A 16,596-nucleotide genomic window follows, 5' to 3' on the forward strand; every position below is an offset into this window, starting at 1 on the left:
TTACCCTCAGGCCCGTGTTTTTAACCCTCCTCTCCCACACCTGAAACCTAGAATAGATACGAAGTACAGAAAATTTTTACAGAAGACACTGGAGTCTTAGTTTGCATGCACAGACTACTTTTCTATCTCAAAGCAGAGGTGATAGGGAAATCGGGTCACGGCGCTGTTCAGGGGAACTCTCAACAGTCAAAGAGGCTACAAAGGGATGGAGCCCAGGTCCACCATAGGAGCCAACAGCATTAGCAACTGCCAAAACCACAGCGACAGTTGACCCTGCCTCGAGGTGCAGGACATCAAGCCTAAGGCAACCAACCGGGCAACGTCAGGAGGCGGCGCTGACCGACCCGGGCGAAGTCAGCCGCTTGACCGCGGGACGCCGCGCCGCCCCAGGGGATCCCCTAGTCCGCGATCGCGGAGACCTCAACTGCTGAGAGGAAGAGCAGGGCGGAAGGGCCTGGTGTCCCCGAGGCAACCGCGCGGGCCCCGGGAAGAGACGGGAAAGATGAAAAAACGGAGCGGAACGATCCCGCACACTCACACTTCTGCTGGGCTCCTGGGGCTATGAGAAGCGGGGAGGGGACGATTCTCGGCCTCTTTGACTTCGTAGGGCCCTTCACCTCTGCCTCTCAATCAGCCCACCAGCCCCCGCCATCTTGAAACCTCGCGCCCCTCCGCCATCCTTACGTCACTTCCTGTCCCTACGGGCCGAAGATCTCAGCGTTTCTTCGCCCTGGAACCATAGAGAGTAACCAAGAACTCCAGGACCAGAGTGTGTTCCGCTACAATACAGTACCGAATTGGTTGGTTATAGACTAAAAGCCCGCCTTCACTACGCAGTACAAGAGCTTCATGTTGATTGACACTTACCTAGCCCAATAAGAATATGAAAATGAAGCCCGGGGGGATATATGATTGGCTGATGGGACCACTGTCCTACCTCGCCGCAGGCATTCTGACCTAATTTCCGGGAGCTCCATTTATTGAGACGCCAGAGGCCTGCGGATAACCGATAGGGGAATGTTTAGCGCTGTGCCCGTCACCTTGAATTGTGTATTGTAGGTTTTTTGTTTCCTTCATGACGTAAGCGCGTGCGATCTTTCGGGAGTTTCCGTTAGAAAACGAATCCCCGGAAGATGCGCTTCGCTAGCGTGCCGTGCGCCTGGAAGTTCAGTAGTTGTTTTTACACAAAGAATATTTGTAGACCTAAGCAATTCAGTGCCCGTGTTAGAATCCCAGAGTGCTAATCTACAGGATTAGTGTTTTTGAAGAGGAAATATGGGGATATTTGTACAATCAGTTTTAAATTTACGAGTGTGGAGGTTGGTTTATATTGGCTCTTTTAGTTTCTGGTCTTTTCACCCACCAAAAATCCTTTATGAAGTCACCATACAAAGGGGATTATTCCCTTAGCTCTAATCTTCGTCCTTTCCTTATCTTTTATCTGCTCTTTAAGACTCTTTTCCCCCTAAAGGTGAGTTTAAACATTAAAAAAATATCAGTACTATCACTTATAGGAAAATGTTAGATATAGGCCAATTCTTACTATCAGTTATAAATATTCCAAAATCTTGACGGAGGTATGTATTAATGTTTAGAAAATATTTAAATGTGGGCTTAACTGATAAGATTGATCCCTTACCTGAATTAACCTTTGTTTGAGAAAATTCTTGATTTGGTTTTAGACTGAATTCTGAGTCCACAAGAGCAGTAACAAGATACAAGTTTATGAATCAGGTAATAAAAACAAAATAAAATTTAATTTTGAAGATGAACTAAATTGTGACATTTTGCAACTAATTTATAAAAGCAATGACAAGGTAAAGAAAAGACTACATTTGAAAAACTACAGTATTTAATGTAGCTTTTTAAGTTTTAAGATATGTTGAGCTTTTAAAATTTAAAGACATTTCTTGTACTTGGATGCAAGAATCAACTGTAACGAACATTTTTGCATGAATGACTTTTTTTTTTTACATCTTTATTGGAGTATAACTGCTTTACAATGGTGTGTTAGTTTCTGCTTTACAACAAAGTGAATCAGTTATACATATACATATGTTCCCATATCTCCTCCCTCTTGCGTCTCCCTCCCTCCCACCCTCCCCATCCCACCCCCACCACCCCAGGTGGTCACAAAGCACTGAGCTGATCTCCCTGTGCCATGCGGCTGCTTCCCACTAGCTATTTTACGTTTGGTGGTGTATATATGTCCATGCCACTCTCTCGCTTTGTCAACATGAATGACTTTTAAAATAAATTTGTAAGTAGAACCTAGGAGTCTCAATGGGGAGTAATTGGTTGGTGAAGTATTTAGAAAACAAACACTTGGCATCTTCAGAAATTCAACTGAACCATTAGACCTCTGTAGCCTTGGGATTTTCCTGAAATTAGATAATGAAATGGATCACCTAAAGTTTTATATAGCAAGGGAAGCTTTCTGCTAGTATTGAAAATAAAATTTCGCTTTTTTAAAAACTCATAAAGTAATAAATTACAACTTTCCTTTAAATGACAATTCTTAAAACAGTAAGTAGCGGTTTCTTCTCCTGCATACTAAATTCATTTATATACCTGGGCTTTGCTTGTTTGCTTGTTTTGAAAATGTTCCAAAGTGTTCAGACATTCACTTGAGGGATATTTAATCATCACATCACAGTTGGTCCGGGTTGATTGCAACTATAGAAACAACTTTTATCTTTTATAGTTTTAACTTTTCCCTCTTAAAGTTCCATCCAGATTACAGTGTGTAATTAGTAGAAGTTTACAGAACGATTGCTTCCTTTCATCGTTGACATAAATTGCTACAAACCATATTTCAGTCTCTTCCAACTTACAGAAAATTGGATTTAAACTGATGGTCAAAATTACAGTAGTATTTCTATTTCATTGGAAGGCTCAGTGTTTGTATGTGGGCAGAAGTTACTAAGTATGTCCCTTAGAACTAAATGATGTCTGAGCTAGTGGTAGAAGTGAAAGTCTGTGCATTCAATGCAAATTTGAAGGATTTTGACTGGGAATTAGAAAAGGAAAAGGTAACCCCTACACCTGCTGCTCTACAATAGCATTCACCCTAATGTTGATCTGTGGAGCACAGTGAGAAGACATACCAGGATGTAATCTTTTACTCACAGGGTCTAGCACCAACTGATCCAGACATTCATCGTTGATAGAAGACTCTCTAGAGTCATCTAGTTTTAGCATCTTTGAGTCCTCTTTCTGAGTTGTTTATGGTATTTATGTCTATTTGGAAGCTTATGGAAAATGAGCCTAATCAAAGAAGCAAAACACTATTATTGAGAAAGAAGCAGAAAAATATTCCAGTGGCAAATAAAGTAACTGTTTATTTCATTTGTTGTTTCACTGTGTTGGTGACCTCAATAATGGCATGATGATATTTTTCTGAGGCTGACTTGAATTCCACCAGATGCTTCTCATAACTTTTGATGGCTTCTTGAAGCTGTGTTTTCTCCACTGCTCCCAGGATGGCACGGAAGATCATATCTATGCCAAGGCCAAGAACAGCAACTCCTATGCTACCAAGGAGAGAAGCACCAATTTGAGCTAACACAGTGACCAACTTGTTAATTATGCCAGTTGTGATGTTTGAGCCCACGAGTTTAACAGCCACTGCACTGGCAGCAGAAGTAGCTTCTCCCAGGATGACTGAAATAACCTTTTGTACTATTGCAATTTTCTCGGTTTCTTTTTCCTTAATATCCTGAAGTTTTCTATAAAGGGTTGGCTCTAGTTTATCTTTTAGTGCTTCATCAACCTTTTGCAATTCTTTTTGGATTTTCATCATGGCTTGGATGATGATATCACAGTTTTCTTTGATGGTCGCATCTCTTTTCATTTCAATGGAGGCCAGCCTGCACCCTAAGTGCGTATTTAAAACCCCAATCAGCTTATTGGTGGCATGGAAGCTGTCAGATAAGCAGTCAAGGAGCTCCTGGTGAAGACGATTTACTTCTTGTCGCCTTTTTGGGTTCTCTGGGTAGAGGAAGTCACTTTGAGCCATATTTCAAATATGATCTCTGAAAAATACAATAGTAAATCTTTACTAGAAATCTTGAAAAATATCTGCTGGATGTATAGATTTGACCAGGAAATCTTTTACTTTATGAATAGCAAAGTAGTATGCTATCTAAGGAATTTCTCAGAAAACAAGTTGTTCAAAACAAGTTTTTGAAACTTGGAGTCAGTGTATGAATATATGGGTGACATAATGCAACTTGTTGCTGCATTAATTATGGCATTAGATCTTGTGGAGGGGGGGAGATCCTAGATAGGAAAGATTTGTGTTTATCTAGCATCTGATTATTAATAAATGTGATTACTTCCGAGTAATATTTAATAACATATTTGAAATGGTTAGCTCTTGATTACCAGTGACCCTTAATTTCCTCAAACTCTAGTCACCACATTGAATACCCCAACCAGACTGATTTTTCTAATATTTGGAATTAAATTAGTAGGATCAGAAGAATATTAAGATCTCTGAGTTTACAGGGCAATAATTGCTAATTTTGTTTGTATACTCTGTTATCTTAATTTACAATATTCAAAACACTCTTTATGTCTTTACAGGTCAATTATTTGCTCTCCAAACCTAAGAGGCATCCAAAGGCAACACATATAACTTTAGAATGTTTACCAAAAACTCCTCGTGATAACGGTTTATTTTCAAGGTTCCTTAGATTAAAATCTCACTTGGAGAGACAGTGGGCATCATGGAAGGGACAGGGCAGTCCTGACTATCTCTCTGGTTCTCCATTGGCAAAGCTTATAAATTAAATTATTTAGAATTGTCTATATTACACTTGACCATTATTCAGATACGCTAGAGTTAGTCTCAGAAAGAAGATAATGTCATTTCACAAAGGTATTAGGGAATAAGTAGCAAGAGTACATCACAGAATGAATATAATAAGCCTGGTGTTTGTAGCCTGCTTGTGTCTGTACTTTGGGCTCAGAGAAAGAAGGAATAAGCAACACCCTTCTGAGTGAATTTGGGTGAGAGTTTGAAGCTAGTGAGAACAATGTTCCTCAGTATGCACACCTGGAATAGGCTTACTATGTGCCTGACACTTGAATATTTCATTTGAATTCTTGGGAGAAAAGAAGGAGAAAATGGAGTCCTTTATACCTGTGTGGGATCTGGCTCCTCCTCTCTTTGTGTAAACAACATGCTAATTAATCTAGGCCCTATCTTTCTAGGACCACTGTTCTTAGCCTAGATATTGGGAATCTCAGAAGCATGGGGGGAAGGAATGAAGATGTTTTCTCTCAAGAAAGTAAACATGAACATAACCTATCCTCCAAGTTATAAAGATACAGTTTGGAAATGGAAAGGGGAAAAATTTTGGAAATGGATTAGGAACATAATAATTTTTGCTCTTAATTTTAGGAAAATGCACTAGTACCCCTGGTGGAATAAATTGTATCAATGGTCAGAAATTCATTTTTATCTTTGATTTAGATACAGTACACACACACACACACACACACACACACACACACACACGTGACAGATACAAATGTCCACAAATTAGAATATATCTCAATTCCATTTAAAGAAATTGTTTGTTAAAGGACTATTAAATATTCCACAAACTCACCATTGGGTTGCAAACTGCAATTTGATAACCACAAATTGGGACTTTGATTTTCGCTTTTTTCTCCTAGAAATTTTACGTTAAACTGTTTTCTTTTTTGGTTCCTAGTTTTCAGATCTTATCATGAAGTGAAAACTCCAGTTTCTGACTTTGAATTTAGAAGATCACCAACTACATCCCCATCCAGATATTTAGGTGAGAGGAGTCTTTCTTACCCTGAAAAAGTGGGAAATTTCTCTAAAAGCTGTCATATGCTGTTATCTGAAGGCATGGCTTTTAGAAAAGATGTGTGGTTCTATTTACCTCAGGATAAACACATGGAGAGATGAACCTTCCTCCTTGATGGGAGGTTGAATGTTTCCAAGTGGTCACTTCCTTCCTAATTAATTCATTGTTTTAACACAACTTGACAAATTAATCATAAAATACATCTGAAAGACTAAATAGGTGAGACTACTTACTTTTTTCAGGATAAGTAATGTTGGGACTTTTTCCTCCTCAAACATTAAAACAGTATAAAAACACAATATTAACAAGTATTGTATAGGTGCAAGAGTAGGTGGAATCATGGAACAAAATAGTCCCCAGAGAAGACCCTTCTGTACATTTGACTTAACATATAATAAATGTAGAATCTCAAATCAATAGCAATCAGTATTCCATAAATGATCCTGGCATAATGGGCTAGCTTGTGGGGGATTAAACATTAATTTAAAAATATCAGTGTAACATATGTAAAAAAGATCAAATGATAAAATAGCTAGAAGAAAACAGATAATTTTCAAATGTATATGGAGGGCTTTATAAGCTTAAAACCAATGGGAAAAAGTCACACAAAAATTTGACTAACAAAGATGACCACGTAAGAAGGACTGAAAGCAAACTGGTTAAAATACAGGAAATATTAAAAAGTATTGGTTTCTAACTAGTCTTGTTATTAATACAGAAAACAGTCAGGTAAACATGCAAACAACTCTGAACAGACAGTAAAAGAAGAAATAGTATTAATTTATTGATGAAAAGTTTCAGTCTTACCAGAAATCAGATACAGTACTTTTTCAGCTACAAAAGTAGTATTTTCTTTCCTTTACATACTCAAGCCCTTGCACATGCTCTTTTATACCCTTCTTCCTAGGTTGCAGATATCCATAATTTTGTGCCAATAACAAGTCTGAGTAAGAGATATCATGATGTGCTCAGAATTATTTTTCACATCTAACGAAAAAAGACTTATTTTTCTGAGTCAGGCTTACCTCCTTTTTTTTCTTCCCTGGGGAAGGGGACTGAGGGTTCCTTATGCAAAGAGATCTTCAGCAGCCCTGCCACCATACCTGCCCCAGTACTGAATACAGTTTAAAATTACTTCCATCTCAACAGTGAGATAAATGCTAGAGAATTAGGTGGAAGAGAGGTGGGGTTTGAAGGTGAAACCAATTAATTATGTTTGGGACAAGTGAAATTTGAAGAGCCCGATGAAGGAAGTAATTTAATAATTCAGTAGCAATTTGCCTAATGGAGAGTAGTACTTTACTATTTATTATAAGGTAGTATGCTAGGCTCTGTAGAGCATACAGAAATGAAAGAGACGTGGTCCCTGCTTTCGTGAAATTTCTAATCTAGTTAGGAAGTTAAGACAGATTTAAAACTACAACATCAAGTTGAAAGCACTATGTCATACAAAATTATAGATAGAGGTGGTGCTTGCCTTGTGCAAATTCAAATTTTAAAGAACTCACTTTGAAGTAAGACAGAGAAAGACAAATATCGTGTGATATCACTTATATGTGGAATCTAAAAAAAATGGTACAAATGAACTTAGTTACAAAACAGAAGTAGAGCCACAGATGTAGAAAACAATCTTATGGTTACCAGAGGAAAGTGGGGGATGGGGGAGGGATAAACTGGGAGATTGGGATGGACATATATACACTACTATATATAAAATAGATAACTAATAAGCATCTACTGTATAGTACAGGGAACTCTGCTCAATACTCTGTAATAACCTGTATGGATAAAGAATCTAAAAAAGACTGGATATATGTATACATATAACCAATTCACTTTGCTGTACAGCAGAAACTAACACAACATTGTAAATCAACCGGACTCCAATAAAAATTAAGAAAACTAAAAACAAAACAAAAGAACTCATACTTTAATAATATTTACACTGGGGCCATGTGGAGACAGTCTGTCATCTAGGGAGGGTTAACAATTTGTACCTTTCCAATTGACACTCCTAAATATGTGCTTGATACTTAGAGGAGAGGTTATACACCGCATGGAAAATCTTAGCTGGCAATGTGCAGCATTTCAGCTATCGCCCGTGACAATTTAGTTCTGATGCTCGAATTGCTTACTTGTCTCAGCAAAACAAAAAAGGTCTGCCATTAGTTGGAGTCACCCTTCTTAAAGATCACAGTTGTTACTCAGGCATGGCTCAAGTGATGTCTTACCAGTGATATACAGTACTGTAGCTGAGAGGAGTGCTGGGCTATACACTGTCCTCTATCTTACTGCATTTTCAGGGCAGATCTTTTAAATATTAACTTGAAAGTTCAATCTTTTAAAATCATTTTAAAGTCATTTTAAAAAATGACTTTTAAGATGGGCATCAGCAGGTAGCTAAGTGGTGTACTTAATCCAGCTCTGATCACCTGCATCTTTTGTATGGCAGTTGTGAACTTTTACACTATTTGTTATAACACGATAGTGCTCCCTGTTAGTGATGGGCAGTTACCATCCACTTCTGTACCGCCGAATTTGTGTGGCTATTTGAGCATTTTATTGTAGTGGTTCATGAAATAAGTTTTAAAGAGCCCTGGGGCAGCCTGATGGGGAATTGCTAGCCAGCAGGTGGAGTGCTTTGTCTCTGGCACGCCAGTTTCACCCCAGCCTTTGCTGAAGCAGCTATGCTTTCTTTGCTGCTCTATCTGGGCTGTGGGTGGAAAAAGTTTGTGTGATAAGCGAGTTCTTTTGCTAAAATAGAGTTAGGCTATCACATGTATTTTGGCTTGTTATTTTATTTAAAAAAAGGAAGTAAACAAATCTGGAAGCACTGATACTTGATCTGCTCATCTTAGGAACTTGGAATGAAAACAAAGACTAGCTTCAGATGGATTCTTATTGGACCTAACTCATCAATATTGTTGAAATAAGAAGTAAACGCTCATGATTAAAGAGCATATAAGAAATGGGAGAAATATACTGACGATTGTATCTGAAAGTTAAAGTTTATTTAATGATACTATACAGTTCTTTTAGTTTTTCAGGAAAGGAACCACCTTGCAAAATAAAAATGTATTGATCATCACATATGTAAATAAAAATTTCTCAGGATACTTTTGTGAATAACAGTACTGCATCGACTCTCAAGTGCTATAGGAATTTAAAGAGAAAATTTAATATGGAGGTCATTAGAGGAAGATTCATGGAGGAAGTGACAGGTGATTGTGCATTGATAGACGGTAGAATTATAACATGATGAAATTAAAAGATTTGATAAAACAAAGTATTTTAAAATAAAAAGTTTATAGCAATGATATATAAACACTTTAATATGTAGGAGGAAAAACACCTATAAACCTACCATCTTGTTTTTCTTTTATTATTCCTTTCCAAAGTTTATTTAAATGCATAAGTATTTTTACCAAGTTGTAATAATAAGAAATAAAATTTCATCTTATATTAACTTACTTAAACACTTCCCCTATTTCTAGTTTTATAATTATTTTATTGGTTATATAAAATATATTTATATTTTATAAAGTATTTCATATATCTTTACCATAATTTAACAAATTCTTAATTGTTTCACTGTCTTAATATAAGTATTTTAATACACATAGTTCTTTTTTCACTCTTCAATTATCTGGATTATTTCCTCAGGATAAATTTCCAGAGGAAATTCAGATTATATAAATATACAATTTATGTAATCAATAGGAATAAAAATTTATATTACTTTTGATATGTATTGCAAATGCATTCCAAAAACTTTTACACTGACATCAAAAATAAATTTTTACAGCAGGACACTGGGTGTGTTTCAAAGTCAAAGACAATTCTGTTAAATATTATTGGTTTGAGGAGCATAAGGTCAAACTGAAGAGCTCTTGCCATTGTGGAAATCCATCCTGAAAAAGTTAATGATGAAATGATACTGAGGTTTGCTTCCAAATAATCTAGAAGGCAGATTGGAGTAGCTTCATAGAGGTAATAAGATCAAACTTGTTTTGATAATTTTTGAAGCTGGGTTATGGGGGTGTGGGAGTTTATTATATTATTGTCTTTACTTCTGTGTATGTTTGAACTTTTCCCATAATAACAATTAAAAACAGAAAGAAAGAAAGAAAAAAAGAAAAACCATGACCCTGTCCAAGCTTCTGATGTTTGGTGATTAGTGCTCTCTAAGGTTTTACCTTTCTCCAATGTGTCTCTTGTCCTCACTACCCATATTTGGTCCAGCTATCCTGCAAGGTTCACTTATCTGGGAGTGTGGGTGTAGGGTATGGGTAAAGTCAGAAGCTTTTCAGGAGAAAATAACAGCTACTAACTAGTCCTGAGCTTCCTTCTTTAATTTAAATCAAAACCATGGCCTTTCATTAAAAAAAACAAGGTTGATCATGGTGTGATGACACTCTGATATAAAGTCTTTAAAAGAATATTTCTGACCAGAAAGCAGAATATCTAGATCATTCACCAGCATTTATCAAATGTTCACTTGAGAAACCTCTGCCATATGCCTTGAGTAGACAATGTTCCTTGCCCTCAAGAAGATAACAGTCTATTTGGAGACACACAGCAAAGGCCCAGTGATATTTAAATGTAATATAACTTATGAAGGAGCATAAGTGCTATACATTAACTAGAATTAGATCACACATTCATATTTTCGCAGATACTGGATGCTTAAATTAATGTTAAAGACATAAAAGGAAATGTTACATTCCATGTAAACAACACACATTCACACGGGGTCATTTCATCCTTATTCTTTTCTAAAATTGATGTCTTTACTACTATATCATCCCCTCTGAGTTAATTATATAAGCTGTTATTTTTCTTCTTTCTTGGTGTCTTCAGAGACATAAATGATCACCAGGAACATGTCACGGGATCCGCTTTAAAAAAGTTGTTTTGTTGATTTATTATAGTTATGACTAGGATTCAAGCCTGACCTGTTACTGCAAACACCCTTTAATATGGAGAAACAGAGTATTATATCAATACTGATAGAAATACCCATATTGCTTACCTTGCTGTGTTTCTGAGTTCAGTGGTCCCAGCAGTTGTTGGGGAGTATTGCTGCAGTGCTTTTTCATCTGGTTTCAACTGGATGTTTCTAATGGAATGTGATGACTTACAGGCTTTGCTAGTCTCTGCTGGGTCCCTCTGCCTGTCTGGTTCATCGACTGTTTCTGCATGGTTTAGTTCTCAGAATTCTTTTATTTTCTATATTAATATAAAATTGATATATATTAAGTAATATTAATTATAAGTGATAATTATAATAATTATTATAATAATTATAAGTAATTAGTAGTGCAATGGTAAAACATTAAAATTTTTGTTCTTTAATGGACTTTTTTGTTGTTGAAAAGTGCTATCCAACTGAGCTAATTCAATTCAGTAGACAAGATGCCTCTTTGATTGAAGCTGTCAGATTTTGGGTTCCCATCATGTCAACTTTTCCAGATATTAAACTTCCTTTAGCTTCTGTTGCATTTTGTACCTGTTGCTGATTGATCTAAGTTCTCAAGAGATATAGATACAGATATTTTCAGCCAAATGTGTTTTTTTTGTGTGTGTGCTCTTCTTTCCTGCTGGAAGTTCTGCTCTTTATCACTCTCTCTCTTGTCATCTTGGTTAATTGTCTTGACAATATAAAAACCTTAAAGATCAATTGGACTCCTTTCCCTTAAAGCTTAGATCAGAGTCTCCCATGCTTCTTTCTCTAGATTCTGTCCTAATCCCCACTGATTCCTCTGCAGCAAAGACACATCAGAAGCAAGAAAATCACTCAGCCTCTAGTGATTTGTAATTTACTAGTTTGTAATTTATGGATTGGCATAAAAGGACTGTGAGATAATAAATGTAAAATACTTGGCACAGTGCCTGTTTTATGGCAAAAACTTACTAAATGATAGCTATTCTTATGTTAACAAGAAAAATTCCTGTTGTTATTGAGTGGGTAGAGGATTGGGAACCAAGATGCCAGCCAGGAGACTTGGATTGTACAATCTAAAGGTGCTGCGCTATAGTTCTAAAGAAGGACCAAGTGGGGTGCAGTAGATTGCTTTTGTCCCCCTGGATCATTTTGCATTTGACATAGCCTAGGGACCCACCGTGTAGGAACATGGGAAAAAAGTATTGTGGCCAGTGTAGCCGAAGTGTGTATGTATGGATAAGTAGGATTTCAACAGATGTGTAAGGAGGTGGGGTATGAAGGAGATGATACAGGTGAAGGGAAAACTGTGAACAAAAAACTGTGGAGCATTTTCAGGGAACAAAATTAACCCACTATGCTGGTGGCACAGAGTATATGTGGGAGCAATGAAGGGAAGGCAAGTAGTGGAAGACTGAGAGCAGTTTGTTGATGGCCTTAGATGCCATGCTAGGAAATTGTATTTTATTCTCTAGGCAATACTGAACCATCGAAGGTTTTTGGTTATGGGATAATATTAGGAGGTTTGGATTTCAGGAAAGTCAGTTTATACAAACTGGGTTAGTGGGTATGGACAATAAAACATGGGTTACCAACTCCAATGCCTATAGTAACTGGACAAGATATGTAAGTAATTGAAACACTTAGTGTAAGACAATAGGGTGTAGAGGTGAATGTCTAGTCTAAAGGGGACAACCTCAGCTCTAGGAAATTTCTCCAGCTCAGAAAAAGGACTTAGTGCTGCCAGTTAATTTCATTTTTTCAATAATCAGTAGAAATTCAGATTTCTATGTTTCAATTTTTAAATTTGCAACTGATAAAAATTTTGAGAATACACTGTGGTAGGTCAAACAAAGCATATCTGCTGGTTAGATTTCGCCTGTGGATTGCCAGTTTGTGACCCCTTGTCAAAAATATTGAGATAAAATGTGAGACCATTAAAGTTGTCTAGATGAGAGTTAACTGGAATAGTAGTTATGGGAATGGAAGGGAGGGGATGGATTGAAATAAGTTCAAAGGGAGTTAACAAATTTTAGGGACTGATTTAATATGGGGAAGAGAAAAGGAAAAGGGATTTGAGCCTCAATAATGAGGCAAAGATTAAGAGGAGAAAGTGTTTTCTGAGGAGGTGAGAGCAGTTTTGGATAATTGTATGGCATATACTGGTGCAGTCACTATGTGGAGATGACCAGTAGGTAGTTGGAAATGTAGATCTGGAGATCGGGAGAATTGCTGAACCTACGCCATGAAGTTTAGGAGTCATCTGCATACAGATGGCATTTGTAGTTATGGGATCTTGAAGGGAGAAAGCGTACAATATAATGGGGGCCAAAAACACAGCCTTGCGGCGCTTAGGAGACTGGAAAGGCATTGGTGGTATAAGGAAGAGAAACCTATAAAATAAATATATGCTTAGAGAGGATATAGAAGGACCAGAGTTATATAGCATCATGGAGCCCTCAAGAGGAAAAAATCTTGAAGTAGGAAGAGGTATTCAGCAATTTTAATAATGCAGAGAACTCAAGATGGTTAAGGCCTGGAAATAGGCCAAGAGATTTGATAATTAGAACTTATTGATGCCCTACAGGAAAATAGTGAGGGATAGAATAAATTACAATGACGTAAAGAATCTCTCTCTTGAGAAATTTGAGAATTAAAGGAAGGAGTGAGATGGAATCATTACTTGAAGAGAAATCAGAGTCAAACTTTTTTTAAAACTGAATAGGGCAGTTGTTTTTGTTTTTGTTTTTTTGCTGCGCCATGTGGCTTGCAGGATCTCAATTCCCTGACCAGGGATTGAACACAGGCCACAGCAGTGAAAGCCTGGAATCCTAACCAACTGAATAGGGAACTGAGTATGTACATAATTAAAGGAGAAGGAAAAATAAAGAAGGAGTGATGGAGGATGCAAGATGTATTAGTCAGCTTGGGCTGCCATAACAAAATACCATAGACTGGGGGCTTGGACAACAGAAGTTTTATTTTCTCACAGCTCTGGAGTCTGGGAAATATAAGATCAAAGTACCAGCCCATTCAGTTTTTGGTGAGGGCTCTCTTCCTGATTTGCAGGCAGTCACCTTCTTGCTGCATCCTCACAAGGTGGAGAGAGTGAGGGAGGGAGCTCTCTGGTGTCTCCTCTTACAAGGACACTAATCCTATCGTACCAGAGCCCTGCCCTTATTACTTCATTAACCTTAATTACTTCCTAAAGGACCTGTCTCCAATTACAGTCATACTGGAAATCAGGGTGTCAACACATGAATTTTGGGAGGACTTCAGTTCACGGCACAAGAGAAAAGGGGAGATGATTGATAGAGCAGAATTCTAGAGGAAATACCAAAAGAGGATTGTGAACATTGGTTAGAGACATTAACATTTTTCTCTATTGCAGAAGAAGACGAGTTGTAATGAAAGTACAGAAATGACAGGACAGACATTGGGAGTTTGTATTAGATGGCCTTGATCTTCTTTGGAATATTGCATTCTCTACCTCCTCAGTCTGCTGTTATCCACCTTTCAGAGATACTTGATAGTTTATATATTCTGTCCGGAATTTTTTGTTGTCATCAGTAGGAAAGATTGGATGGAGTGTGCTTGCTCTATCTTAACTGAAACCAGAGCCCCTCTATGTAATTTTTAATATTTTATCCAATCTTTTTCACTAGATTGGATGGGTATTGAGGGTAATACCTGTGAATACTGTCATTCCATATGTCAGCATATCCAATTCAGGATCTAGCATGCAATATTTGATATGTGGTTTAAATTTAATGAAACCCCCTGATTCTACTCTGTTTAAATTATTTTTTATTAAAGCACAAGATCATTTCTGTTTTGAAGTTTGTATAGCTTTCCAACCTTTGATACGAGTTATTCTCATGTTCAGATTATACTTTCAGCCTCTTTATGGTTGCCAAATATACTTTTAGTTTTCATTTGGATTACTACTTGTTTTACAGTGCTGAAACATTTCTTCTGAAGAAATGTCTTCAGGGTCAGAAAACGATAAAGAGAGGCTCGTTCAAGCTGCCAAAACGTTCTTCTTTCACATGCACGATCTTGCTTCCTTCACAAATGCACTCACCGAATTGTTTAACAGCAGTATGAACACTCAGATCTTCTTGGTGGCTGTGAAAGAAGATGGTAATGTTAAGGATGTCTTTGAACAGATGCTCAAAACTTTTAAGGAGATGCAATCTGCAGTGGTGGCAAAGCAGGACAGAATGCAAAGTGAACCTTTATGTTCCAAGATTGCAACAGCTATGTGCTCTATGCTTGAGAAGAGTAGCAGTGTAAAGGAGTTGCAACAGTCAGCCAAAGGAATGTTCAAAAATGTCCATACACTGGTCATTGCCTCTGTGCTGAATAATGGTAACATCCCTGAGAGTTTGGAACCTTCTCTTTCACTCTTGATGAAATATCCAATCATGAATCTTCAGTAAAGTGACGTCTATAGAAAAGACACCAAAGAGCAATCAGATGATACCACATCTGAGAAAAGCCCAAGTCCTGGTCCATCCAAAGCCACTACAATAGACACCTTGAAAAAGTTGCAGAATGCACTAAACACTGAGAATGCCAAGGATACCATCGAGTCAGCTGCAGATCAGATGGAGCAAATTGTCAAAACCATGAGACCAATCTTAGAGATCCTCCAAAAAGCCATAAAAACTATGGAAACCAAGGTTTCTGTGTTTAAGAAATCCAAGGACTAGTAGGAGTGCAACAGTAGTGCTCATTTCTGTCAGAAAACCGATTCAAATCCTGCGAGCTTTTATAGTACTTTCTAAGACCTTGGATGCCAGACATGTGGTCTGTTGGGACATGAGTTTGAAGAATAGTCACCTGGCAAACCATGTTCCTCAAGTTTTGCTTTATTCAAATAAAAATAAATGGTCAAAGAAACCCTGCTTGAAATGGCAGTTACTGAAAAGAATATATTGTTCAAAAAAATCAAATATGGTATTATATTTGAGGATGTTTCTAAACATTGTATTTCATCTTAAAGCATAATTGAAATAACCCTCAACTAATTCCCACTCTTAGTAATTCTATTTCTAGTTCCTACAGTGCGAGTTCCAGGTAAATGTATACACTATCACTAAATAATCTGGTTCAGGCCTAGGAAACAAAACTTCTGCATTTTTGTCACTCACATACCAATTTCTGTACACTTCAGTGGCTTGCCTATCATAAGCCAGCACTAAATACTTTTGATGTGATTTATCCAGAAGTACCTAAGAATAATGATGAGGAGTAATAGCATTTTCTTGCCTATGTGAATAAGACCAGAGCAAATGAGTTATTCTTTGTCTCCTACTGAAGTCTTATGATTAGGAGATAATAGAGGTTGGAAAATGGAAGTGCTCTAACATTTTACACGAAAAAACACCTAGTGCTTGTTACTTGACCGTAATAGAAGTAGGATTTCTGAGATGTGCTTGTATTGGGGAAAAAAGTTAGACAAATCCATTTGCCTACCAAAAAGTCTTGAGCTCTCATGAACTGCAAATGAGTGTATGCTCTCAAGATTGCCATATTTCAAAAACAAACAACCCAATCAAAAAATGTGCAGAAGACCTAAATAGACATTTCTCCAAAGAAGATATACAGATGGCCAAGAGGTACATGATAAGTTGCTCAACATCACTAATTATTAGAGAAATGCAAATCAAAACTACAATGAGGTATCACCTCACACTGGTCAGAATGGCCATCTTAAAAAACCTACAAACAATAAATGCTGGAGAGGGTGTGGAGAAAAGAGAACCCTCTTACACAGTTGATGGGAATGTAAATTGATACAGCCAC

At 37.3% G+C, this 16,596-nt stretch overlaps 2 protein-coding genes across 2 annotated transcripts; one reads left to right on the top strand and one right to left on the bottom strand.

Annotated features, from left to right (window-relative positions):
• Nucleotides 1–3,340: 3,340 nt before the first annotated feature.
• Nucleotides 3,341–4,018, bottom strand: SMCO3 (single-pass membrane protein with coiled-coil domains 3; the record flags this gene model as incomplete). The annotated part of the gene is made up of 1 exon (XM_082666328.1): nucleotides 3,341–4,018. The coding sequence occupies one exon, from the start codon at nucleotides 4,016–4,018 to the stop codon at nucleotides 3,341–3,343; it is 678 nt and encodes a 225-aa protein (XP_082522454.1).
• Nucleotides 4,019–14,768: 10,750 nt separating this feature from the next.
• LOC309829388 (uncharacterized protein C12orf60) lies at nucleotides 14,769–15,500 on the top strand (the record flags this gene model as incomplete). Its single annotated transcript, XM_082665236.1, is given in 2 exon segments — nucleotides 14,769–15,224; nucleotides 15,228–15,500. Coding segments are annotated over 2 exon segments (729 nt in total).
• Between the last annotated feature and the right edge of the window lie 1,096 nt (nucleotides 15,501–16,596).

Source organism: Grampus griseus (assembly GCF_964374135.1).
Source record: "Grampus griseus genome assembly, chromosome: 11".
Classification (NCBI taxonomy): domain Eukaryota; kingdom Metazoa; phylum Chordata; class Mammalia; order Artiodactyla; family Delphinidae; genus Grampus; species Grampus griseus.